Below are 24,105 nucleotides of genomic sequence, written 5' to 3'. Positions count from 1 at the left end.
GATCACACTGGGTGGATCTGCCAGAAATCCACGACTTCGGCCCCTTCCCGTCTCCCACCCGCCGGCGCTACGTTTCTTCACCGCTCGCCCGCGGGGCCGCCCGCAGCCAGAATCTCGCCACCCAGACTCAGCCTGCGTTTGCTCGCTCTGTCGCAGTCTTTTGACTTCTTCCCATCTCTCTTCCATCTGCCTACCTCCTATCCCAGTCTACGTTGCTTTTCCTCTCCCTCTCTAATTTGCGCCTTCCAAACGCTAGCTGACCGTAGGGCCGAAAAACTACAGTTCCCATGAAGCTGTGGGGCATAGCAATTACATTTCCCAGGATGCTTCTGGGCAAACCCCATCCTCTAGTTTAACTCCGGTGGCAGGAGTCTATACGGAGCACAGCTGAGAGCAGGTATCTGGTTTTCCTCCTGGACTTGGCCGCGGAGGGCATCCCCCCCCCCCTCACCCCCATCCTCAGCTCAACACGGAGGGAGGAGGAAGGCAGGTGCCGGGAGCTGGAGAGAGAGGGTGGAGAAGGGTCCCCAGCTCCCTCTCCCTGTCCCTGCCCCCGGCAGACACTGCTTCTCCCACCCGGGCTCCGGCTGGTTTCAGTGATGAGAGGCTGGAGAGTAAATTAGCTCTGGACGTTGAATCTGGAAGAGGGTACATCCTCCGGCTAGAGATGGGTAAACTGAGGCCCAGAGAGGCAGCGTGGGTACTTGACATTCGCATCCCATTAGCCTAACGACTCTTAACGAGTTCCTTCGGCTCGCAGAACCTGAAAGGTATCCCCTCCCGTGTCAGGGCACCGGGGGCCTGCATCTCTCCTCTGTCCAACTCATCCCGCACCCCGAATTTAAGCTCCTGTGAGGGCAAAGTTAGAATTGAGAGGGGATCCGAGAGAGAGTCCGGACCGCTCTTAGTTAGAGAGGAATCTGAGTGGATGGAAGTTGTTCCAGAGCTTGGTGAGCGGCGGAGCCCAAGCATCCGGCGCCAATTCCAGCCCAATTTGCCTTTGAGCCGACTTTGTCCTCTGACTAAAGGACCTTGTCCCTGTCTACAGCAGGGCGCTTTAAGAAACGTTTGCTGGCCAGAGTGGCGAGAAGGGAGGTCTCGGCTCCTCTAGGGCAGGGGCGGGAGTAGTTTTTGCGTTTCGTTGCATCCCCTTTTCCTAGCGCAGTTCCTCGCATCCAGTGAGGGCTTACTACTGCTGTCCCGCACACGATCGGCTCCTACTTCTTCCTTTCGCTCACAACTTCAAATACTCACTTGACTTCTCTTTGTTTATCTCTCCCTCCCCCCATCACCTGGCCGGAAACTGTTAGAAATCTATATTTAAATTCGGAAATATTTACCAAACCTGCCTACGGCGTAATTGTGTGTGTGTGTTATGTATGCACACACACACATGCCCGCATACACGCATGCATACACAACACACGTACACACTTGTACATGCATGCATCATACACACCACACATACATGTACACACACCACACATGCATTCGCACACATGCATGGGCATACACACATACATGTATGCACACCACACATACATGTACATGTTGTATAAAACAGAAGCCTCTACAAGCTCTGATTAGAATTCTCATGAATAAGAACGCTGATGCGTAATTGAGTGAAAGGGTCTTAGAGATGGGAGAGTCAGGTGCTCATCATTTTACAGAAAGGGAAACTGAGGTCTAGAGGCACATAGTGAGTCATTAGTGGAACCAGTCTGAACTCCCAGACGTGTTGGGGTGGGAGGGGAGCCCTAAGCTGGAGCTTGGTCACTGGCTGGAATAAGGAGAGGTTGGGAAAGGGGGGAGGACAGCATGATGAAGCTCTCGCCCCTGCTTCCAGGATGCCCGAGGGCCCAGAGCTCCACTTGGCCAGCTGCTACGTGAACACCCAGTGCAAGGACCTGGTGTTCGCCGGGCGGGCGGAGAAGTCCGAAGTCAGTAAAAACCCGGAGGTGCCCTTCGAGAGCAGCGCCTACCGCATCACGGCCACCTCTCGGGGCAAGGAGGTCCGGCTGACGCTGAGCCCGCTGCCGGGGGCCCACCCCCCACAGGCCCCCCTGGACCTGGTGTTCCGCTTCGGCATGTCCGGCTCCTTTCAGGTGGTCCCGGCGGACGCCCTGCCCAAGCACGCCCACCTGCGTTTCTATACCGCCTCTCCCCCTCCCCGCCGAGCCCTCTGCTTCGTGGACATCCGGCGCTTTGGCCACTGGGAAGTCCAGGGCACGTGGCAGCCTGGGCGCGGCCCCTGCGTTCTCCTGGAGTATGAGAAGTTCAGGTAGGCTGTCTGGACTAAGTGGGCAGTGGAGCCCCACGGAAGGGCCCAGTCCCGAGCCAGGGACGAGGCCAGATTTGCCCTTCCAAATTCCCATCTCTCCCTTCCTTTTCCTCTTCCCCTCTTGGTTCCGAAGAGAGAGAAAAGACAGATGGTCCCTAAGATTCATGTACAATTCTCATACATTTCCCCCATTTGCTTCACTACAGAACAGCTGATCCTCAGGGCAAGGGACTTATTTCCATTTTACAGAACAGCTGATCCTCAGGGCAAGGGACTTATTTCCATTTTACCGGCGAGAAAACTGAGACTCATCGTGATTAAGTGGTTGCTCAAAGTCCCTTATCTAGTGAGTGACAGAACTGGGATTGGAACTCAGCCCATAGGTGTTTCTATCAACTTAAGAGCCTTGGGTTCTTTATCTATAAAATGGAACAATGACTTAGTAGGCAGCAGAGGTCCTTGTGAATATTTCTGAATACAAAAAGCACTTTTGGGTGGAAGCAGCGGGGTTATTGCTAGCTTTGTTCTCTGGGAATAGTCGAGCCGGAGACCCTCCACGCTACATTTGTAGGCCAGAACCGAAGTCTCCAATCCCGGCAGAGGCCTCAGCATCCCTGCTAGCAAGCTGCCTCGTTCAGAAGGGTTCCTCAAGCTCTTTTAGCCCCCACATTGACTACCTTCATCCCATTCCCCGGGACCTGTCCTGTCCTGGAGACTGCCACCAGGATATATGACATGTCTGCCTTGTTGGGTCCATGTTGGAGCCTTTGGCCCAATAGGAGCCATCCACCTTCACCATATCCCTGACATTTGTAAACACAGAATCGTCGAATTTTCAAGTTGACAAGGACCTCGGTGGCTCGAATCATTTCTTACCTGTACCCAAGCAGGCATCTCATCTGGATCACAGTGCTTGACACATTGTGGGGGCTTTATTTATTGATTAATTGAAACCTGGTAAACAGCTCTCCAGCTTGTACTAGGAGACCTAGTAAGTAAGGGGAGAATCCATCACTTAGAAAACCTATCCTGGTTACGCTTGTTACCTCAAGACTGAAGTTCCGATCTTTGTTCCTGTCTCTGTCCTCTGAGACCAAGCAGAACAGGCCGAATCCCTCTTCCCTGGAGACAGATACCTGAAAACAGCTGTGTGCCTTTCCTGAGCCTTCTCCTTTCATTTCCTCCCATCGCTCTTCCTTCCCTTGAGTTCTCCCCCATCTGCTGGCTTGGGAATATTCTCGGCTACAACCGTGTTTCTCTGTCCAGCTGCTTATGTGAGCATCTCAGTGCCAGCATCGCACAAGGCTGCACAGCCTTCCTACAAAGCCTGCTTCTCCCTTGCTTCTGCTGCGGCTTTCTGCCAAAGAGAATGACCTTAAGATTCACATATATGGAATCAAAATAGCAAAGAAGGAATTGAAACTCAAAATAAGTGAGATTTTAAGTTCTCTGTTTTTTGTTGTGATTCAATCATGTCTGAATCTTCATGACCCCATTTGGGGTTTGCTTGGCAAAAATACTAGAGTGGTTTGCCATTTTCTCCTGCAGCTTGCTTTAAAGATGAAGGGACTAATCCAAAGTCATACAGCCTTTTAAGCATCTAAGGTCAGATTTGAACTCACAAAGATGAGGCTTCTGGGCTTCAGGCTTCATCCACCATTCCACCTAGCTGCCCAAAGATAACATATAGCTTCTATCCATGAGTTCAGGGCCCTCCCCCAATTCGCAATTCTCTGATGCTTCTTGTCTGTGGAAACACTATTTTTTCCAACCATAGGTAGTTTTAAAGCCAAATCTAAGCTTAAATTTACATATCGGCCTTCTTAGTGGCTCTGACATTTAGCACCTACAGAACTGGCCTGACCTGGATTTTCTATACTCCATCCCAGAATGGTTTTTAAAACACATTTAAAAAGAACATTTTGTTCAAACATTGTTTAGAGAGAGACAGAGAAAGGGAGACAAAGAGAGGGAGAAAGACCGAGAGGGAGGGAGAGGGAGAGACGGAGAAAGAGGGAGAGAAACAGAGACAGAAAGAAGGAGAAAGAGAGAGAGGGAGAGAGACAGAGAAAGAGAGAGGAAGACACAGAGAAAGAGCGAGGGAGAGAGAGACAGAGAAAGGGAGAAAGAGGGAGGGAGAGAGAAAGATGGAGAGGGAAAGAAAGATAGAGATAGAGAGGGAGAGACAGCTATAGTGAGATTCTTCCACAGATACAACATGAAGAAGGACTGTGAAGAACTAGATCACAATTAGACCTGTTCAGCAAATGAATAGGCTTCCTCATCCCCAGAGATGTTCCAGCAGGGGCTGGGGGGCCACTTGTGAGAGGCGATTATGGGAAATTTCAGTGTAGGGACAGAGTTTGGGCTGCGCTGCTGCTGAGTTCGCTTCGGTGATTCTGTGATTCCAGTGGCAGCTTTTGGCTTCAGAGTTGGAAGAGACTTGAGCTGTTCTCTCTGTGTCTGATCTCTATATCCATATGGAAGACTACCCTGGACAGTGAGAACATGAATTAAAGACCAAAAGCTTGCTGTCTTGTTCTCTGTCTTCTCCTAACTCACTAATTGTGAGCTGGTTCTTTACCTTCAGCTGAAATATGGCCGCCTAGAACTCCCCAGATCCTCCTGGTGCTCCCTTCTGAGAGCAAGCAGCAGTGGTAGATTGCTTCTTCCAACTTATGGCCCTTCCCTCTTCACTGTGCAAACAGAAAGGTTGGGAAGAGGGGTTGCTGCGCCAGTCCTAGGGACCAGTGCCCTGTTTCTCTGCTTTGCCCCGAGCATGCCCTACAAACTTGGCTTTTTTTTTTTTCAAGCTTTCCCTTGCATTCTCTTAACAGTGGCCCCCATTCTCATTTATTTTCCGTGGCCTTGGGCTATGATTACGACCCCTAACAGTACAAGGAGCAGAGAGTTCCCATTTGTATTTTCTGCCCCGGCCTCAGTGTACCTGGCAATGGGAAGGAATGGAGGAATGGATGAGCATTTATCCAGTGCTCACTGTGTGTAAATCACTGGCGTTGTGTCGAAGGCCTTGCCTGGGCGGAGGGCTCTTTGTATCACTGCAGTTTTGGGGCGAGAGGGGGGCACATCTCTTGCCGAGCAGCCCTCTCTAGGGTGAGCCTCCTCCCCCCAAGCGGGGCTAGTCCCGAAGCCACTTCACATTCTGCGGGTTGGCGAGATCTGCCGGAGACTCAAGGTACTGGTGTCGCCTTCTAGACCCCAGGCCCACCCACCTGTATGACCCCAAAACACATATACAACCTATACAACACAAAAGAGGCCTTTGTAGCCCCCAAGCTCACAACTAGACCCACAGTAGTTAGGAGAAGACTGGGAATGTTCACCGGGCTTTTAGTCTTGAAATCATATTCTTCTCACTGCACCGCGCTATCTTCCCTATAGATAGATCACATATAGGGAGGGGGAAGGCCTGCTCAAGTCTCTTGGAGCTCTGAAGCTGGCGGGTATTAAGTTGAGGATAAAAATATCCTCTGAGTCAGGGAACACACCCCCCATCCGGACTCCTCCCCTGCCTTTATTTCCCCATGCCTGGTGACATGATTAGACTTTGGGAGAAGTGAAACCAGGCTTTTGAAAGGGTCATTTGCATGGAGCGGATCACCTGGGTCCCTCTATATCTCCCCTATTCTCCAGGGAGAACGTCCTCCAGAACTTGGCTGACAAGACCTTTGACAAGCCCATTTGCGAAGCTCTCCTGGACCAGAAGTTCTTCAACGGCATTGGCAACTACCTTCGGGCAGAGATTCTTCACCGGTCAGTGGTGGAGGAGGGATGGGACAGGAGTAGGCATCCAGGCCCGTGCTCCAGGGATCGTGGGCCGTGTAGGCAAGGGAAGAGTTAATGTTGGAAGGAACCGGGGTGGATTGAGTCCCCATCTTTCCAAGTGTCTGGAGGGCCCTGGCTGCCCGAAGCTCCAGGAGAGCGGCTGTCTCGACCGGCCCCTACCCCTGCCTGGCTTCATATCTTCCCCCTTCCTCAGGCTGAAGATCCCTCCCTTTGAGAAGGCCCGAACTGTCCTGGAGGCGCTGAAGTGTCGGAGGCCGGTGAGAGTGAAGGGGTGGCTCAAGGATAGGCCCTGGGCGTAGAGAAAAGGGCCTTGGACTGGCCGTAAAAGACCTGATGGCTCATCCTAATTTTGCCTCGGTTGTACTGTGTGTTCTCAGACAAGATATTCTTCCTCTTGAAGTCTATTTTCTCCTCTTACAAAATGAAGTTTGGGCCGAAAGAAAGAGTAACATTTAAATCATGGTTCAGTTTTGCAAAGGGTCCCATAACCATTATTTCATGTGATTATTTGGGGCAGATGGGGGACGGGGCGGGTGGGAAACCTAGAGTTACTAAGCATGTGTCCTCTTCCCCTGGCCAGAACCCAGAACTGACCCTGAGCAAGAAGGTCAAAGCAAAGCTAGAGAACCCGGACTTGCTGGAGCTGTGCCATTCGGTCCCCATGGAGGTGATCCAGCTCGGTGAGGTCTAGTGGCAGGGACCCTGGAGTGCCCTGGCCCTCTTCGCCCCCAGTCTAGCTAGCTGTGGCTCCCCGGGATCTGAACAAGGGAAAGCGAAAATAGACTGAGCAAAGCAGCAGTGGTTTTCTTATAGTACTTTCCCACCTTTTCTGTAGAAAGCCCTTTGGGGTAGATAAGACAGGAGTCATAGCATTCAGATCTTGGGACTAACCTTATTGATCCTCTGGCCTATTTCCGTATAACTGAGGAGGAAACTCAGACCAAGAGAAGGAAAGCAAGTAATCCAAGCTTTTTCAGACATTAAGTAACCAAGGCAGGATTTGAACTGGGGTCTCAGCCTCAATTTCACATCTGATATTATCCCTTCTTCACATGGGGAAACTAAGGCTCAGGAAAAGGAAGCGGTTTATCTGTATTCTCACAGAAAGTTAGCTGCAGAGCTAGTGATAAAATCCAGTCTTGCCACTCCTGTTCCTTGGGCCCCCAAGAAGAGATGGGACTGAGTGGGCTTGACTGGGAAAGCCTGATGGAGAATCTTCCCTTCCCCCACTCTTGTCATCAAGGGGGTAAGGGTTATGGACCCGAGAGGGAGGAAGATGACTTTTCAGCTTTCCGTGCATGGCTGCGCTGCTACTCTGTGTCTGGCATGAGCTGCCTCCCGGACAGGCACGGCAGGACCATCTGGTTCCAGGTAATAATAAAGAACACCTCTCTGTACCATTTTGTGCATTCCTAGGCACTTTTCTGGTCATCTGCCATCTCACCTGAGCCTTCTCAGTAGCTTAGCGAGGCAGGCATTCTCCCATTTGATAGGTTGGGCAAAGTAAAGCCCAGAAAGATTTGCCCAACGTCATGCCCTGATTGAATAGCAGCGCCGGGGAGGAGAAACTGGGGAACTGCCTCTTCCTTCTCTGGCTGTGCACATGGCAGCCAGGCAGGGACAGGATGAGCAGATGGGCAAAGGCAGAACCTCAATGACGAGGCAGGCTGTGCCAGAAAAGACCATCTGGGAAGAACTTTCCTGAGACAGCTGGAACTGGCTTGTCGGGCTTGCCTATGATGTAGAAGATCTCTGCCCCAGCCTTAAAGGAACCCAGGTTCCATTCAATACCATTTCCCATTTTCTTGGCTGAAGGGATATCTGGATCCCAGGGCTGATTCACCCTACAGACATCTCCATTTCCTCCATCTCCATCTCATTTTCCATTTCTTCCATCTCCATCTCCATCTCCACCTCATGCCCTGGGAGGGAGCTTCAAGGAGGCCCAGAAAATTGCATCCCACCTCCAGTGCATATACTTTGGGCCAGGCAGGGTCTCCCTCCTCCCCTTTGCCTCTCAGGATTCCTGTTTCCTTTAGACCCAGCACATACAAGAGGACTTTCCTGAATCTTTTCCTTTCTCTCAAACTATTTATATTTCCCATATTTGTTAGTGTTTCCTCCCAGAATTACTTAGTACGTATCTTGTTTTTAGTTGTCTGGGTACAGATCTTTGCCCTCCCTGCGCCCAGGAGAGTGTAACTTTCTTGAAGGCAGGGACTTGTCCTGGCATCCCAGGCGCTAGCAAATGCATGGCATATAGTAAGTATTTAATCATTGCCTGAATTAAATCTGGTCCCTGTCAAGGTTCCAGAGGGTGGTAATGGAAAGACAGAACTCGGCTTGGACCTCGAAGGATAGCTAGTGTGGATAGAGAACGGAGCCAAGATATAGAAACCGTTGTGTGTTGGGGCAACAAAGGAATTGTCTTCATGAGAAGTTGCTCTGTGAAGCCCCACCCCATTATGGTGGCTCCTGTTTTTGGCCTAAGAATCGGGAGGGTCCCGGCTGGGACAGGACTTTCCAGTTCTCCCAGAGAGAGCCTTCTAGCAAGGAAGGTGACCAGGCTTCAGAGAGTAGACAGTGGGAAGATTTTGATCTGAACCATTTCCTCTTCCATTTCAGGGAGATCCTGGACCTCTGGCCCCCAAAGGTAGGTCCGACTTCCTTGAGCAGGAGGAAAAGAACAGCTATCTGAGCTGATTGGGATACTTGTGGTCGTTAGAGGCAGGGAAGTCAGGCATTCTGGGATGGAGTTCCTTTATGCAAGACACAAGCAGGCCCTGGACTTTACCCCTTTTCCCTTCATCCCTTCGCCCGTTCCCCACCTCCCCAAGAGGTCCTTGCAGCAGGAGCTGAGATCATCAGAGACCCCAGGTTCTAATTCTGGCGATACAGCTGCCTGAGTGGGCATTTTAGGCAGGGCTCAGGACTTTGTGGAGGAGGTCAGCCCTTGATGTCATGTCCCCTCCCCACATGAAGGGCTCTGTGTCACCTTTGGTTTTCCACAGGAGGAAAATCCCGTAAGAAGCGTGTGAAGGAAAAATCCATCCCTGAAGTTACCGATTCAGAGGTACGGCCTCCACCCCCAACGTCCTCTCCTGCCCACAAGGGAGGTACCGCTTCTGCTCTCGATTCTGGATGACATAGGGAGAGTTTCCCTTCTGAAATACGGAGCCGCATGCATCCAAGAGCTCCAGATGCTTCTTAGAACAAGCCTGGCTAGGGGAGGATGACCACGTGCCCCCTTTTCCATATAATGGCTGGGCCTCCCAGCCCCTACTGGGGGCTCCCAAATCAGCTCAGTTCAAAGGCCACTTTAAGACCGCCAACGCTATGCTCGAGGAGCATTAGAGACCCCCACTTTCTGCTTTGCCATGTCCCATCCTGCTGTCCTTGAGCCTTTGCAGGACCCAGATAAGGGCCTGTTTCTCTTCCGACCCAGGATCTTACATCTCTGCCAAAGAAGGGCCCCACCAGAGCAAGGAAACCAGGCAAGAAGTCTCAGAAGGGTTCTGTTGATCAAGGAACCAAGGGACATGGGGCATCAACTAGACGCCCCAAGTCCCAGCCCCGACTAAAGCGTCGGAAGTCTGCTCCAACATCCCCAGGAAATGATCCAGGAGTTCTAGGAGGAAAACAGCAGCTGGTGGCCCGAGTACGAAAAGGTGGGGCTTCTGCATGGAATCCCAGCTTCCCCTTTGGGGGGAGGGGAGTGAGTGTGGGGGACTCTAGTCCTTGTATCGGGAGCTGAGGGGGAACTGGATCTGGGGGAACAACATGTCCAGACACTGAGATCCATTTCTGAGAAATGAGCATGAAGTGGATGGAGGAGTTGGGGGAAGCTCACTAGAGGAATGGGATTGAAGAATGAGGAAGAATTGGGGATGAAGTGAAGATGGAAAGGGGGGTTCCAGGTTGGGGAAAGGGCCCAAGAGTGGAAGAGGCAAGCAACTACAGCGAAAAGATCCTTGGATCTCCATCCTCTCTGCGTCAGGAGCTCCATCTCACAGTTCTGCTTCTTCTCCTCCAACAGCCAGAACCAGGAAGGGGAAAGCTACTTCCAAACCCAGGCTCTCCCCATCTTCCTCCCCACCTCCATCACCCAGCAGCCATCCTGAACCTGGCCTGTCTCCTTGAAGCTTCAGCCCCAGGGTGGGAGAGGCCCCCCCCCCCCGGGTCCTCCTGTTAGCCCCGTGATGGGGAGAGGGATGTGGACCACCCCAGGATCAGGGCAGCCAGGAGAATATGGCAAAAGGCTCAGGCTTCAGATTTGGAGGACACAATGCTTTTCATAAGATTCATTGGCAGTTTTCTTGGGCCTGTGCACAATCCTGACCAAAAGATTCAACTGATGTCTGAAAAGGGTTGATTTCCACAGCTGGGATGGATTGCTGCCAGGGGAGGCTCAACACCCAGAGCCCTGGAGCTCCAAATCCTTTCTTTTGTGTCAGTGCCTTTGCCCTTCAAGCCCCAAGTTGGGAGGGAACCCCAAATGTCTTTCATCCACGTCTTGCCTTTCCCACCCCAGTCAGGCACCCAATCCCTTATTCCCTACTCCTCTCCCAGCAGGGTTGAAATCCAGGATGATTTTAGAGCTTTTGAACCAGTTTTGGAGATGCTTTTGTACATGTTGACAATAAAATCTAACTAGAAATCTTAAGTCCTGTTGTCACCCCCCTGTGGTGATTCATTCACATCTCCTTAAAAAAAAAAAAAACCTTCACAGTTTAGGAAAAAGGGGCCAGAAAGAAGAAAAGGACTTCAGAACTTCCTAACTATAAAATATCAAAAAGAGAGGGAAGCCTAAGGTTCATCTAGGAGACAGCTGAAGACCTGAGTGTAAATCCTGGATCATATGTGACCCCGGGGAAAATCTTAGCCCTCCCTGAGCCAGCCTCAGATTCATCCCAGTCCTTGGCACTAACTTCAGAAACTGATACCATATTATATGCAGAAGTCACAGTAAAGCAGCCTTACTGTCTTTGCCGCTGCATCCCAGGGAGCGGGGAACCCCTTCATCTGATCTGCAGCTCAAACCTTCCATGGGTGTTGTCTCCGTTGAAAATAAGCTCAAGAGCAGGACTGTCCTAGTTCCCCATCTGAGTCCCCAGCAGGCAGCCCGGGGCTTGCATACAGTGTTATCATTAATAAAGGATTCCTACCTTCACCTGTCCATATGTAAAATGGGGGTGACAGTAGGGCCTAATTCAGTTACTGTGAGGATCACAGGATTGCAGATTTGAAACTGGAAAGGGCCTCGAAGGCCAAATAGTTCTGTCCCTTCATTTAATTAGAAGGAAACCAGGGCCTGGGAAGTTAAATTTTTTTCTGGAATTTTGATTTTATTTTTTCCCAATTACACGAAAAACAATTTCTAACCATTTTTTTAAAACATAATTTTGAATTCTCTGCTTTAAGAAGGCAAGCACATTGATAAAGGATATATCCATGCAATTTTGCAAAACGTTTCAAAGGAAACACAGACAAGAAGAAAAAGTTAAAAAAAAAAAAAAGTATGCTTCCCCCTGCATTTGAGAGTTCATCAGTTCTCTGGAGGCAAATGACATTTTTCACCACGAGTTCTTTGGAAATGTCTCGGAGCACTGAGAATAGCAAGTCATTCACAGTTGAGCCACGTGGATTCAACCACAGTTGTACATGGGTACAATGTTGCTATTACTGGGTACAATGTTCTCCTGGTTCTGCTCCCTACACTTTGCATCAGTTCATTTCAGTCTTTCAGGTTTTTCTGAAATTCACCTGCTCGTTATTAATTATAAAACGTCTTCCTTCCCAATCGTAGGCCAGAACTCGTTCAGCCATTCCCCAACTGATGCGTACCCTCAATTTCCACTCATCTGCCACCACCAAAAGCTATTCTCTATATATTTCATACAAAAAGGTCCTTTTCCTTTTCTTTGATCTCTGTGGACTACAAACCTAGTATTACTGGGTCAAAGGGTATGATGGGTACAGATCCAAACTGCTTTCCAAAATGGTTGCATGAGTTCACAAGTCCACCAAAAATGCATTAGTGTCCCACTTCTCCAACATTTGTCATTTTCCTTTTCCGTCATATTAGCCAATCTGATAGGGTGAAGGGGCATCCCAGAGTTGTTTTAATTTACATTTCACCACTTAATGATTGAGAGCATTTCTTCACGTAGCTACATACCTTTGTTTAAAGTACCTTTTCCAAGGCTACACAAATATAAGAGAGGGTAGGATTTGAACTCGGCTCCTCCGATCCCAAAGCCAGTGCTCCCTCTGCTCTAGTCTTCTCTACTGAGGGCAGTGGGGCGATGCTCTGGCCTGGAGTCAGGGAGCCTCAAGTCAAAACCCTCTTCAGACCCGAGCTGGGGAGCCCTGGGGTGTCACTTAACCCATTTGTCTGTTGTATAAAATGGGCATAATAATGGCCCCGACTTTCTGAGGTGGTTGTGAGGAACAACTACTCTTTGCAAGGCATGGTGCAAACCAGGGACAGTTTTCCACCCGGTACAGGCTCCTCCTTCCTGGCTGATTTATCCTTTCTGCACGCCTCATGGCTTCCTCTCACTTCTCTCTGAAAGCCTGGAAGCAGTCAATGACCTTCAAGATCAGAACTGGCTTTTTTTGAGAAAGTTGCTTGCCTCCCACCTGCCAGCTCCACTCTTCTCCACTGGCTCTTAAAGCCATGATGCAACCACATCCGCCAGGCCTCTAAGGACCCCTGCCCCAGGCCAGGGGACTCAGACTCATCGGGTGCAGGCAGCCAGGCCTGTCACAGCATCCTTACTTATCCAATTCCCCATTAGCCACTTGGTTCTGGCCTTCTGAGTCTGAAGGTCACTCTTCTTGACCAGAAAAAAAAAAAAAGGCAAAAGGAAGGCAGAGCAGCTTTGCTGTTCTTTCTGGTCATTCGCACCAGGGGGCTATCCGTGTCTGAACTCTTTAACCTTCCTCCCCTCCTCCCCAGAACAAACCTCCCTACCCACTCCTTGTGAGCTCCTCATGGTCTGACCACTCCTTGTGAGCTCCTCATGGTCTGACTGATGCTACTTTAAAATAACCTCCCTGGCCTTCTGCCTTCATCTCCTGTTAATCTCCTTGCTGCTCCCTTTGCCTCTGGGGATCTTTCCAAACAACTCTCCCGGAGTGCAGCTCCAAGCCTTCCCACAGAATGCAGAGACCTCCGATCCACTATAGGCTTCTTTTTGCCACCGGTCCCACACAGACTTGTTCAGTCCCCCAGATCTAAGGTATGTATCCGCTCTACAAGTCAGGAGACAGAGTGGTCACTTGTCCCCAAGGCCTCTCTTCCTTCCCTGGAGCACGCTATTCAGTCTCGAGGACCTCCTCCATTCCAACATTCTAGGACCCTAAGATTCCCTACTTAAAACCATTTTCTAGTTCTGACCACTGCTCTCTTACTGCTCCTGTCTGTGTTACAGCCCAACTACATCCAGAGTCTCCTGGGAAGCAGTCAAACCTGGAGAGAAGTCTCCCTTTACTCTGACATAAAAACCGGTATGAAGAAGGGGCAAGAAGCCCATGCTCACAGGCATCCTGGGGAACACAGTCTTTCCCAACGAGGCAGCCTGAACTCCTGAGGTCAGCCTGTAAGGCTTAAGGGCAACTACCAAGCTAGAGAGAGAGCCAAGAGAAATGGAAATGGGGCTGGCTAAGGAAAATATTTATTGGACTGACTGAAACGTGTCCACTGTCCAGTGTATCAGAAACCAGCTCCGAGGGCCAAGGGGAATTCAGGGAAGGAAAGGGCAAAGGAGACAAGGGTGTGCCTTTGAGACGCACTAGCCCCCAGTGGCTCACTGGAATTCTTCAGCATGAGCCAGAGGCTGAGGGGCCCTGGCTGAGTCAGGGACACCGGCTCCTTGGGCAGAGCGATGGGGCGCCGTCCCAGGAGCTGGACAAGAGGCTGGCTTTGCTCCTTACCCCACTAGCAATTGTCTTTGAAGCAGAGGGGTTGGGGGAGTCTGGTGCTTGCTTGGGACCAAAATGGAAGTGCTTAGGATCATGCAGGGGGCTCCTACTTGGTTGAGGTCTGGGGACCAGGAATTTCGGGGTAAGGAGGCCCAAGGTGCTGCTCCTATGTCTCGATCAGGGGCTTCGGGACTGCAACACAAGGAGCAGAGAAACCACTTGGAAGGGGGAGAAGGAGAGCTTCAGGCGGGAGCCCTCAAGGGTCAGGCGCTGCCGGTGGTCAGGGCGTTCCAGAAGATCACAACTAGGAGGAGAAGAGAAAACGAAGCTGTGTGGGGGATTTGGTCTTGGCGTCTCCCCCTCCCCCAGATGGCCCCACATACATGACAGCTTCTTGTACAGGAAGCGATGTCTGCAGCCATAAGTCCACATGGCTGCCATGTGCTTCATACATTCGCAGCACTAGGGCACAGGGGTGCAGTCCCGCCTCGGCCTGGGGGAGCAGAGAGGAAGAAGATGGCCAGGGCCCTCAAGCTAAGAAGTAATCCCTGATCCCCAATCACCAACTGGGAAATGGAGATGGAGCAGGATAGTGATGTAACTGGGATTCTAATGCAGATTCATATCCAGTTCCCTGGGATGGCACGGGAGGGTGGGGAACAGGGAAGCTTTCTCTGATTAGGGGCCAACCCTTTCCCTTGGACCCCATCACTGGGCCCTTCTCCTCTGGAGGAAAAAGTGAGCTCTGACAACATCTACTTGCCTGTTTAACAGTCTCTAACACTACGGCAGATGATGAGACAGAGAAAGCACTCCAAGGTCGGTACAGGACTGGCCCAGTGGGTATAACATGGAGGGGGTAATTGAGGTTGTAGGCAGCTTGGATAACTCCAGAATCCTGGAATGTTCCTAGGAAATAAGATCCCCCAAGAACAGCCATCACAAAGCCCGAGAAGGGCTGGGGGATCCTGGGCCTCTGTCCATCACCAAATCGAGAAGCCAACCAGCTTTTTGCCCTGCTCAAAGCTACATCAACCCCACTATCTGACCTTTTCCTCGTCAATCCATATTTATAAAACACATCACTTTCCTAAACCTTCTTGCCCATTTTCTCCCCTTTTTATTAGGAAGTTAGGCAGGGGAGATGTGGCTACTCTACTCACCTAGAGAAGAAAAGATTTAGATGCTCACGATGACATGGCAGCTCAGACCCAAACCCCATCCTAAGGACACATGAATTGGGAATCGAGGGAGGAAAAAGGGAACACATCCAGCCTAAGGCACTCACCCATGTGTGGCATTATTGCATAGGTGAACTGATGATGGCCCATGTCCGCATTGGCATCGGGGGATTTGGGCGCCCGTAAGCTGCGGAGAGGGGGAAAGACAGCTGCAGCATCTTGCCCCGGGGAATGGAGAGCCCCTCTCTCACCCACCCCTCTGGATTCCGTGGCCTTTCCCATAAAGACCAGTTCATTCTGGAGAGAAAGCAAGGCTGGACCTTAGGGCAGGAGCCCAGACAGAACCCTGGTCCTCTTCCTCCACTCTCCTAGCTCCTCCCTTTCTGACTTCCTGAGGGTCTTCCCAGATTAGTTTATTTATTGAGACTTTGTTTTTGTTTTGTTTTGTTTGTTTGGACAGAGTGACAGGGGCCATTCTTTGGCTCCCCAGCCTTAATCATAGTATGACCTCAGTCAGACTGAGCCTGCTTTGATCCTGAGACTTCAGGCCTCCCCTGTATCCAGGGCCAGCTCCAGTCCCCCAGAGAGCTCTGGAGGGGACAATGAGGCCGCCGACCTTGGCCAGCCCTTCCTCACTTGCAGGTCATGGCGAAAGCTCCCTGAGGTCACGGTCCTCCTCGAAAACAAGGACAAAGCATCCATCTGACTTACAGGGAGAGGCTGAGGATGTTGTTCCGGACAGAGGCCCCATACTTGCTGTTGTTGAGAAGTGCCATTCCAAAGCCATGTTCTGACAGGTCCATCCATCGATGGGCCCACACCTTGGGGTGACGAAGACAAGTCTTCACCAGCCCCTTCTGGGCCATGATGGTTCCTACATCCCTCCACTCACTGCTAATCCCACTTCTCACCAAGCCCTGAACCCTGCCTTCCTACCCCAGGCCCAGAAGGAATTACTGCTCCAGTCCCCTCCTTTCCCAACCCACCTCAAATCGAGCCCAGTCCCAAGAGGTATTATAATGCGTTGGTCTCTGGATATGCCCAAACTGGATCTCGTAGGTGGCGTTTGTGGTCTGGGCCCATACAGGGAACTCCACCTTTAAGAACTTGTGAGACTCATACCAGTCTACCTGTGAAATAACACGCAAGAGTGGGAGGGAAGACAATGGAGCCTCCTTAGTTCTGGGACTTGCTCTTTGGGAAATGTCTGCTCTCCCTTCCCCAAGAGGTCATGGTGGGGGGATTGAGGGCCCAAGACTCAGTGCCAGAGATGAGGGGCTGACTCCTGGATGAGCCCCTGTCCCAGCCCAGGGTCCCCCATCAGTACCTCAGTATGAAACTGGAGATATGGAGAGGCAGCATCTAGCACAATTTCTTGTGTCAGGATGCTTCGGTTACTGAGCTGCAAGGAGAAGTGGACACTGCCTCGAAGGCCTCCTGGGATCCCCACCTCGAGGGCTTGGTCCAGCTTTGTGACTGGCTTCCTACAGGACACAGGGTCAGAGGGGGTCAGGCCGTGATGCAGTCCCTAAATTCAGCTTCTAAAGATGGGAGTAGGGCAGTGTGGCCATGACCACAAGCTAAGGAGAGAGGGCTCAGGGCCTTAGCATGGGGGCTCATCACTCATGCAGTCAGCAGGGGCCTATCTGGTATACTATTTGTCTCACCTGGTCTCCAGATGATAATCCATCACATCCCAGGCATCCCAGTACAAGGGAATGTCATCAAACATCACAAACTGGTTGCCAAAGACACCTCGGGGGACAGTTTCCCTGAACAGAATGAAAAGAAAGCCTAAGTCCCTACTCCTTTCCAGGGTGGGAGGGTGGGCTCAAGGAAGGAGGGAAGAAAGCATTCATTTCTGTAGACTAAGCTTTACCAAGCACACCCCTCACATTGACTTGTCCATGGTCAGAGAATTATGGCAAAGCCAGGACTTAACCATGGCTTTTCAAAACTCCAAGGCCCAAATTCTTTCCACCGAACCTGTAAGTCTAATGGTTTTTTACTGACTTTGAAAGGAGGCAGCTGCCTAAAGTACACACAGAGCCAGGAAAGGTGGAGGGAGAGCCAGACCTCTGATGCCCTGATTTTGGCTCTCATTCTTCTTTCCTCTCCAATATTTTAATCTCCTGTTACAATTAATAAAACTGATAAACCTCTGATTAGCCCCCTCCTTCTCACTGGGATAAGGGACCCAGGGATCCAATTGGCAGGGACTTCTTGTGTGATGAGGAAAGGCTGGAACCCAACAGGTACAGTCAGCCACCCCAGAGGAAGGAAAATTGAGGGCCAAAGGTACCTGTCTGAGGAAACCAAAACCAAGGAGTTTAAATGGCCCATGGAGTCCAGGTGTGCTCGGATAATGCCATTCTCCAGTGTCACGGAGCCATCGGCCTGTGCAGATGGGAAGGGTGAGGGAGAACAAAGAAGTGATGATGTTGTGGGGACATAAAACTCATGAGAACTAAAGGAGGAACAGGGGAGAAAGCTGGAGAAAAGCCACACACAGGGGAACCTAGCACAGATGTGTGATGCTATGGCCAGAAGCCATCTCTCCTGTATTATGAAGAGGCACCAAGGGAAACTCCTTTTCAACCTCAGTTCTGACCAGACTGAATTCCTAATCCTGTGATTCCAGGAAATGACTATGCCATCATAGAGTTCATAAGAGAAAAGGAGAGAGACCCGACAGTCCGACATGCACCCCTATAGGACAAACGAGGTCAAATATCAAAGAATTCAGCAAAAGGCCTGATATTTTGTAGGGCAAGTTGACCCTAAAGGGATGTAAGGTTCTTCAGAGTAAATTCTAAAAACACCAGTCAGAAATCGTACCAATGAAGAGGGAAAAAAGTAGCTGCCTAAAAAAAGATCCATATGGATACACAGGGAACTCATCAAATACAGGTTTTCAAAAGCTCTCTAGAGAAGAAGGGCAGGTAGCTGAGGAAGAACAAGGGCAGGAGGATCCATTTTAAGGTTGTATCAGGACCGAAGCTGGCAATAAAAGCCCAGATTGTTTTAAAAAAAAAAAATCTGTATTTGGAGGAAAAGGAAGGTGAAAGAAGGATGAGGACTGTGTCTGCAGGGGACAAGATCTTGGTAAGGGATAGCAAAGATAAGGATGTTCAAGTTGATCTTTTTGGTTTTAGGATTTTTTTCCCTCACAAAGAAAATAATCTTTAGCCTGACCAGACTAGAACAAAAGTGGTAGCAGAGAAGGGAAGTCCAATGCAAACAAGGAAGAAGTCAGATAGCTTCTAGCTTCTCTCAGTGAGTTCAAGTCACCAACTTCAGATGAACAACATCCTTGGTAATGAAAAAAAAACAAAACAGGCAAATATAATTACTGAGGTGATCTCTCAAAATCTGGGAAGAAGAGTAGGCTACAGACCTAGAGAAGGGTAAATTTCGCCGAAAATTAAAAAAAAAATAAATAAAGGCAAAGACAAAAGATGAAAACTGTAGTGGATCTGACTTCCAATTCTCACAAAATCTAAGACCACATTATTTGGGGGGAGTTTCTGAATACGACAGAGCAAAGCAACTAACAGGGCTTCCTTGGGTTCAGCCCAAGTGAGAATGACTTCATTTCCTGTTATAGGATTTACAGGATCTTAGATCCAGGGCTAGGGGGAAGCTATCCCATCTCCTCATTTTACAGAGAAGGAAACAAAGGTGGTGGAAATCTACCCAAGGTGACACAAGCAGTAAACTTCAGAGAAGATTTGAACCTGTGTCCTCAGGCTAATTAGTCAAGTGTTCTTTACACTGTTCCATGTAGCAAAGAATCTGATAAAGTCATGCTTCTGGATCAGATGGATAGGTATCGGCTAGGTGACAATATTGTTGGGTGAAAGATCACATCCAAAGACTGGCTCAATAGCTCCAGGCTTCCTCAGTAGAATCTAAGCTCTTTTGGGGTAAGTTTTATTTTATGGTGTCCTCAGTGCTTTAGTATGGGGCCTCACACACAGAAGGCAAGAAAATCCATTTGAATGAACTGAATCTGCGACTCCCCTGACCAAGCCCTTTCTTTCAGAACTTCTCCACTGTGCCCTAGTCTGGCATTTAAGATTCTCCATAATCTGGTCCCCTGATGGCCTGATGGATTCCTCCCCTCCACCAATCAGCTCCTTCCCTGAGTTCTCCAAGCCTATCCTCCATCCTCTCAGGGTATCCTTGGGTTCCTCCTTAGCTCCCTCCTCAAAATAGCTTGTACTATATTTATGTGTACATGTCGGAGCCTCCTCCACAGTGGAATGGAAGTTTCTTGAAGACAGGGGCTTTTTGTTTTTACCCTCTCCAAGTCTTGCGCCTAAGAAATGTTTGTTAAAGTTCCCTTAGAGGAAAATCTCCAGTGCAGTGCCCTAGGAAGGTGCCTGTGGTCCTGAGCTGCCTCACATTTATCGCTGATTTGGATCAGGGAGTGAGGATAGATGGCCCAACACATTGGCTGCCCAAGGGTTCCCTTCACAGGTGAGCAGAAGAGACCTCCTGTTACTGGGTTCCACACAGGACCGCAGCCTACACTTCTGACTCCCCCTTTCCCACAATTCTCACCCCTGGTTGCAGGGAGTTACTCACCTCCTGGACCACTCTGACGGCATGAGGAGGCGGGGCAGGAGCGGGGGCTTGGGTGTAGCCCATACTTGGCACTGTCACCAGCACTGGACTCGGGGAGGGAAGGGAGAACAGTTAGTGCTGGAACCTTCCAGAGACTCTTCTCGGTTCCTCTCTGTCCGCATCCCTAATTTAAAGCCAGAGGCTCTATTGCCTCACTGGGTAAGTGTGGCTTACTCCTACCCATTCCTATTGTCCCTCTCAGAACTCCCCCATCTCCCGAGGCTGGAGACCTCCATGACCTGCAGGTCTAGCCCTGAGCCTGCCCAAGGAAAGCTCCACTGCCAGTCTGGACCCAACTCCAGAATTAGCCTCTTGTCCCCTTCTTTGCTCATTACCTTCCACATTCTACACCCCCAGCACCTTTAAGCCTTCCAGATAGGAACTTTTTCACCATCTAAATCCCGCTTCTTTGTGGTCCCTTTCAGCTGTAACCTGAGGCCACCAGGCCTCTTCCCTCCCAGTACAGGGGGACCTCTGGGGACAGTGCCTATATACCCAGGTTTTCAGCGCCATTGGCTCCTGGCAGGGCCACCACCTCGGTGCGCTCCCAGGACAGGGTGTTGAAGATGAGGAAGTTGCGAGGCAGGCTCAGGTCGCGAGAGCTTGGCTCTCCTCCAAACAAAGACCAAATTGCAGCATTCAGAAGGCGGGACCCACTGCTTCGAATCTCTGTGGATAAAGGAGGCAGAGAACTACATCTGCATCATGTATGGGAAACGACAGGACATGAGCAAGACCCGAGTCAGGAAATGGGCCCAGAAGGCACTCATGGAATCTAAAAATGGGCCTGTGAGCGATTCTGGGGGGTTCAGCCCCCAGCATTTCACTATATAGAATCTGTGATTTTTAACCCTCAATACCTATAGAACCCAGAGTCTTTAGCCTAATTTTCACAGGCCCCCATTATCTCAGGTGGCCCAACTGCTTAACCCCCAGGGTTTCTTGGCTGGAGTGTGGGTTCCTCTTTGGCCAGAGGAGAAGACCCTTGGGACTTTCAAAAGGCATTTAGAGCCTCCTTTCTCTCAGCCTTTGCTCACATTTCCCTTTCTAAGTCAGGGGCTCTTTACCTTGGGTCTGTGAACCAGTTTTTTAAATGTCTGATTAACTGAACTTTGCTTAACTGGTTCCTTTGTAATTCCATGTTTTTTGGGTTTTTTAAAAAACACATTCAAAAATATGATACTGAGAAGGGGTCCATGACACCAAAAACTGCAATAGGACTGAGCTTCCTTAGCCTATGAGCAAACCCTGTCCATTTTCCAAGTACCAGTCCAGGCTTGCCCTCCTCATGGCCAGAGAAGCCCCCACTGAGTCTTCCTCCTTGGAGCTTTTCCAGCCCATCTTCTGTCCTAAATTTGCCTGGGATTGAGCTTCTCTTTCCTGCTTCCTAGCATTAACCTGGGCCCTTAATACGTGCTGATTAAAACCTTGTGGAATTTAACTGTTTTAAAGACAACTGGTCCACTTTCCTCATTCCAGGTGGACCAGTATCTACCCACCTTCTACCCAAATAAAAGTTTTTGCTGTCCTTCATAAGCTCTAGAGAGCTCTTCCTCTCCTTATCTGCTTTCTTTTTCTACACTTGGTACTCAATGCCCTTTGAGTTTCTCCTTGCCCTTCAATACCAGCCCTGCCCATGAAGAATGGAATGGAGTTTCACAGGATGAAGGATCTGATAGTTGTCATCTGGCCCAATTCTCACATAAGTGAGCAGATAAAGTCTCAGAGGATAGCTGGGCCCTGCCTAAGTAGTGAAAGAGAGGAAGAGGAAGGTCCCTGCTGATGTCAGGGAGAGCCTTTTTGGAGCCCTCTTCTTCCACCTTCACAGTGGCCATGAGAAGTGCCCAGGGCCACACTCTGCTCTCGCTGTCTCCAGTCTTTCCTCCCCTCCAATGCTCTCTGCATCCCAAATACATATGCAGCATCCTAACACATAATTACCACTATATAACAGCTGGGAAAACTAGGGCTACATGGGAGAGCTTCTCCCTCGCCCCGCATGCCAGAGGGCACAACGATGGGTATGGGCAGTGGCTGGGGCCTGTCTCTTCTCTCACCTCCATAGTAAGTCAGAGCATCATCCACCACCTGCTGGATACAACTTCCAGGAAGCACATCGTGGAACTGGTTGAGGAGCAAGAGCCTGTGGACATTAGAGAAGCAAGGAGGACAGTCTATCTGAGAGCAGGGTAAAGGGGGCCACACCAATCAGAGGAGGGGGATAAAACACTGCAGGGGACTGGAGGTTCTCCAAATGATCTCTTACAGAGTTAGAAGAAAGGGGAATATGCTATGCTGGGAGAGCAAGATGGGCCCAGAGGCAGAGCACATTCACCCCCAGAGGCTCTGGCCTCCCCCAAGGAAAGGCACAAACAGGGACCACATTACCTCCAGAGATGCTGCAATTCAGCAGAGGGATACTGGAAAGTTTCACTGCGTGTCAAAGCCAGGCTGCTCAAGAATTCCACATCATGCAGGATCTGTTCACAGTCCCGATTCTCCTTCTTGATCTGAATGAAAGAGTGAAGTGAAGTAGAGCAAATTGGGTCAGAAGGGCAAGAACACCTTTCAATTGGGAACCCAGCCCCCATGTTTATAGAATAGCCCTAGGCTGCAGTGTCTGCCCCATGTCTCATATTATGTCTCGCCCTTATATCCTTATATTCAGGTCTATACACTAGACCTGAATCCTTCTCTCTCCTACTTCACTGGGTTTTCTCTGCCTCGAGGCTTTCCTCAATCCAATCAATTCTGCATACCAATTTCACATTCATCTTGCTAAGGCATATTCCACTGCTCAAAAAAAACTTCAAAGTTTCACATCTCATAGAAGATAAAATCTGAACTCCTTAACTTACTACCTATAATCTAGCTATATTCTATCTTGCCAGTCTTATCTCCCTCATGGCCATATTTGGCAGACTTCAACTCTACAGTTCTATGATATGCATCCATTCTTTCTCCTTCAGTCTTACTCTAATGCCTCATTGTGGCCTGGACGTAATGTGACAGTTGAAGTTTGGAAAGGCTCATCATCACAAGGTTTAGACCTCAGAAAAGGAATGTCTTTTGATGACAAATCATGAAGACTACTTACTAAGAAAAGGAGAGAATGTGTGCATTAATTAAATCACAAACCTTCTGAAGGATTAAAGGAACAATTCTCCTAAACCTAACATTATGTCCCTTTGCACACACTATGTTCATTTCACAGCCTGGCCCATCCTATCTTTCCAATCTTCTTACCTTCTAGTCTTCTTCATGAACTTTATGATCCAGCCCCACTGACTGACTAGCTGGTTCTTGAACACAAACCTCACTCTCAAAGGATCATGGAGCTGGTGTTGGAAGGGACCTTGGAGTTTCACATGAGGAAACTGGGACCTTGAGAGGTGAAGCAAACTGCCCGGGGTAGGACAGATGGTATGTTTCAGAGGCAGGATTGGGGGCCAGCTGTCTATCTGCCATGCCCAGGCCGACTTGTCACTCAGCACAGTTGAACTGGCTGTTCCTGTTTGACCTTCCATTCTGAGAATCTCTGGGTCCCTTTAAGAGTCATTGCAGTATTACATTGCACAGGCGGCTTTTCCTGGTCCTCCCAGATTGCGTTCCATCTTCTTCTAGACATTCATCTGTAGGTTCCAATTTAGCAACATGGTCTCCTCAAGAAAACTCTGAGGGCAGGACTGGTTTTTGCTTTCCCTTTGCATCCTCAAGCTCAGTTCTTAATAGAAGCTTGATAACCATTTGCATAATTTCTGCTCTGGGCCTTTCCTAATGTTGTGCCTCCCTCATCTGAAATGCCCTTTCTTCTCCTCTCCCACCCAAACTCTACACAGTTTTCGGAGTCCAAAGCGAGTCTCCTTTCCTTAAGGACGTCTCACATGACTATCCTCCTGAAGCCACACTGACTTCATCTCCTCTCAAATTCTACATATTCTGAAGTCTAACAATAAAGTCTAATGCTGATTCCACACTGTCTTGTAAAAAAAAGACTGAAGACTTTCTAAGGATTGAAAAACAAAGTGAAGGAAGGATTTCCCTACCTTTTGCTAGAAATAACTTACTTGAGCATGGGTGGTATAGGAGCCATTGTGAAGTTCCAGGAACAATTCCCCTACCCAAGTGCAAAGCTGCCCTGTATCTCTCTCCAATAATGAGAAAAACCGATCTGGGGTAGAGAAATATACCCTATGGAAAGATGACAAAATCGAGGCTATGAGAGAAGGAAGTGCTTGGGCCCCAGCAGCTTCATAAAACCTCTAACTTGAAAGGGTCTGG

The 24,105-nt window shown here is 49.7% G+C and overlaps 2 protein-coding genes across 3 annotated transcripts in view; one reads left to right on the top strand and one right to left on the bottom strand.

Moving 5' to 3' along the window:
• Nucleotides 1-310: 310 nt before the first annotated feature.
• NEIL1 (nei like DNA glycosylase 1) lies at nucleotides 311-10,751 on the top strand. Its single transcript, XM_051982216.1, has 10 exons — nucleotides 311-397; nucleotides 1,847-2,281; nucleotides 5,936-6,055; nucleotides 6,282-6,345; nucleotides 6,669-6,768; nucleotides 7,332-7,459; nucleotides 8,714-8,741; nucleotides 9,100-9,161; nucleotides 9,534-9,756; nucleotides 10,125-10,751. The coding sequence occupies exons 2-10, from the start codon at nucleotides 1,848-1,850 to the stop codon at nucleotides 10,226-10,228; spliced, it is 1,263 nt and encodes a 420-aa protein (XP_051838176.1). The 5' UTR covers nucleotides 311-397; nucleotide 1,847; the 3' UTR covers nucleotides 10,229-10,751.
• A 2,994-nt stretch (nucleotides 10,752-13,745) lies between these two features.
• The window catches only part of MAN2C1 (mannosidase alpha class 2C member 1), a 35,291-nt gene continuing 24,931 nt past the window's right edge, over nucleotides 13,746-24,105 (bottom strand). For both annotated transcript variants that reach the window (XM_051982214.1, XM_051982215.1), the window contains 14 exons: nucleotides 23,892-24,015; nucleotides 22,213-22,334; nucleotides 21,882-21,967; nucleotides 20,320-20,493; nucleotides 19,786-19,868; nucleotides 17,498-17,592; nucleotides 16,863-16,967; nucleotides 16,523-16,679; nucleotides 16,182-16,325; nucleotides 15,907-16,016; nucleotides 15,303-15,382; nucleotides 14,778-14,923; nucleotides 14,398-14,507; nucleotides 13,746-14,318 (listed from right to left, as the gene is read on the bottom strand). In XM_051982214.1, the coding sequence (XP_051838174.1) occupies nucleotides 14,192-14,318; nucleotides 14,398-14,507; nucleotides 14,778-14,923; nucleotides 15,303-15,382; nucleotides 15,907-16,016; nucleotides 16,182-16,325; nucleotides 16,523-16,679; nucleotides 16,863-16,967; nucleotides 17,498-17,592; nucleotides 19,786-19,868; nucleotides 20,320-20,493; nucleotides 21,882-21,967; nucleotides 22,213-22,334; nucleotides 23,892-24,015 (1,663 nt within the window). In that variant the 3' untranslated portion in view covers nucleotides 13,746-14,191. The remainder of the gene's footprint in view (nucleotides 14,319-14,397; nucleotides 14,508-14,777; nucleotides 14,924-15,302; nucleotides 15,383-15,906; nucleotides 16,017-16,181; nucleotides 16,326-16,522; nucleotides 16,680-16,862; nucleotides 16,968-17,497; nucleotides 17,593-19,785; nucleotides 19,869-20,319; nucleotides 20,494-21,881; nucleotides 21,968-22,212; nucleotides 22,335-23,891; nucleotides 24,016-24,105) is intronic.

The sequence above is a fragment of the Antechinus flavipes genome, chromosome 2 (assembly GCF_016432865.1).
Source record: "Antechinus flavipes isolate AdamAnt ecotype Samford, QLD, Australia chromosome 2, AdamAnt_v2, whole genome shotgun sequence".
NCBI lineage: Eukaryota > Metazoa > Chordata > Mammalia > Dasyuromorphia > Dasyuridae > Antechinus > Antechinus flavipes.
The sequence above is the reverse complement of the archived record's forward strand: the minus strand, read 5'-3'. Positions and strand labels throughout refer to the sequence as shown.

Coding starts and splice junctions, on each gene's coding strand:
- NEIL1 (XM_051982216.1), top strand. CDS start 1,848: ATGCCCGAGGGCCCAGAGCTCCACTTGGCCAGCTGCTACGTGAACACC. Junction 6,769..7,331: donor CATGGAGGTGATCCAGCTCG/GTGAGGTCTAGT, acceptor CTTGTCATCAAG/GGGGTAAGGGTTATGGACCC. Junction 9,162..9,533: donor CTGAAGTTACCGATTCAGAG/GTACGGCCTCCA, acceptor CTTCCGACCCAG/GATCTTACATCTCTGCCAAA.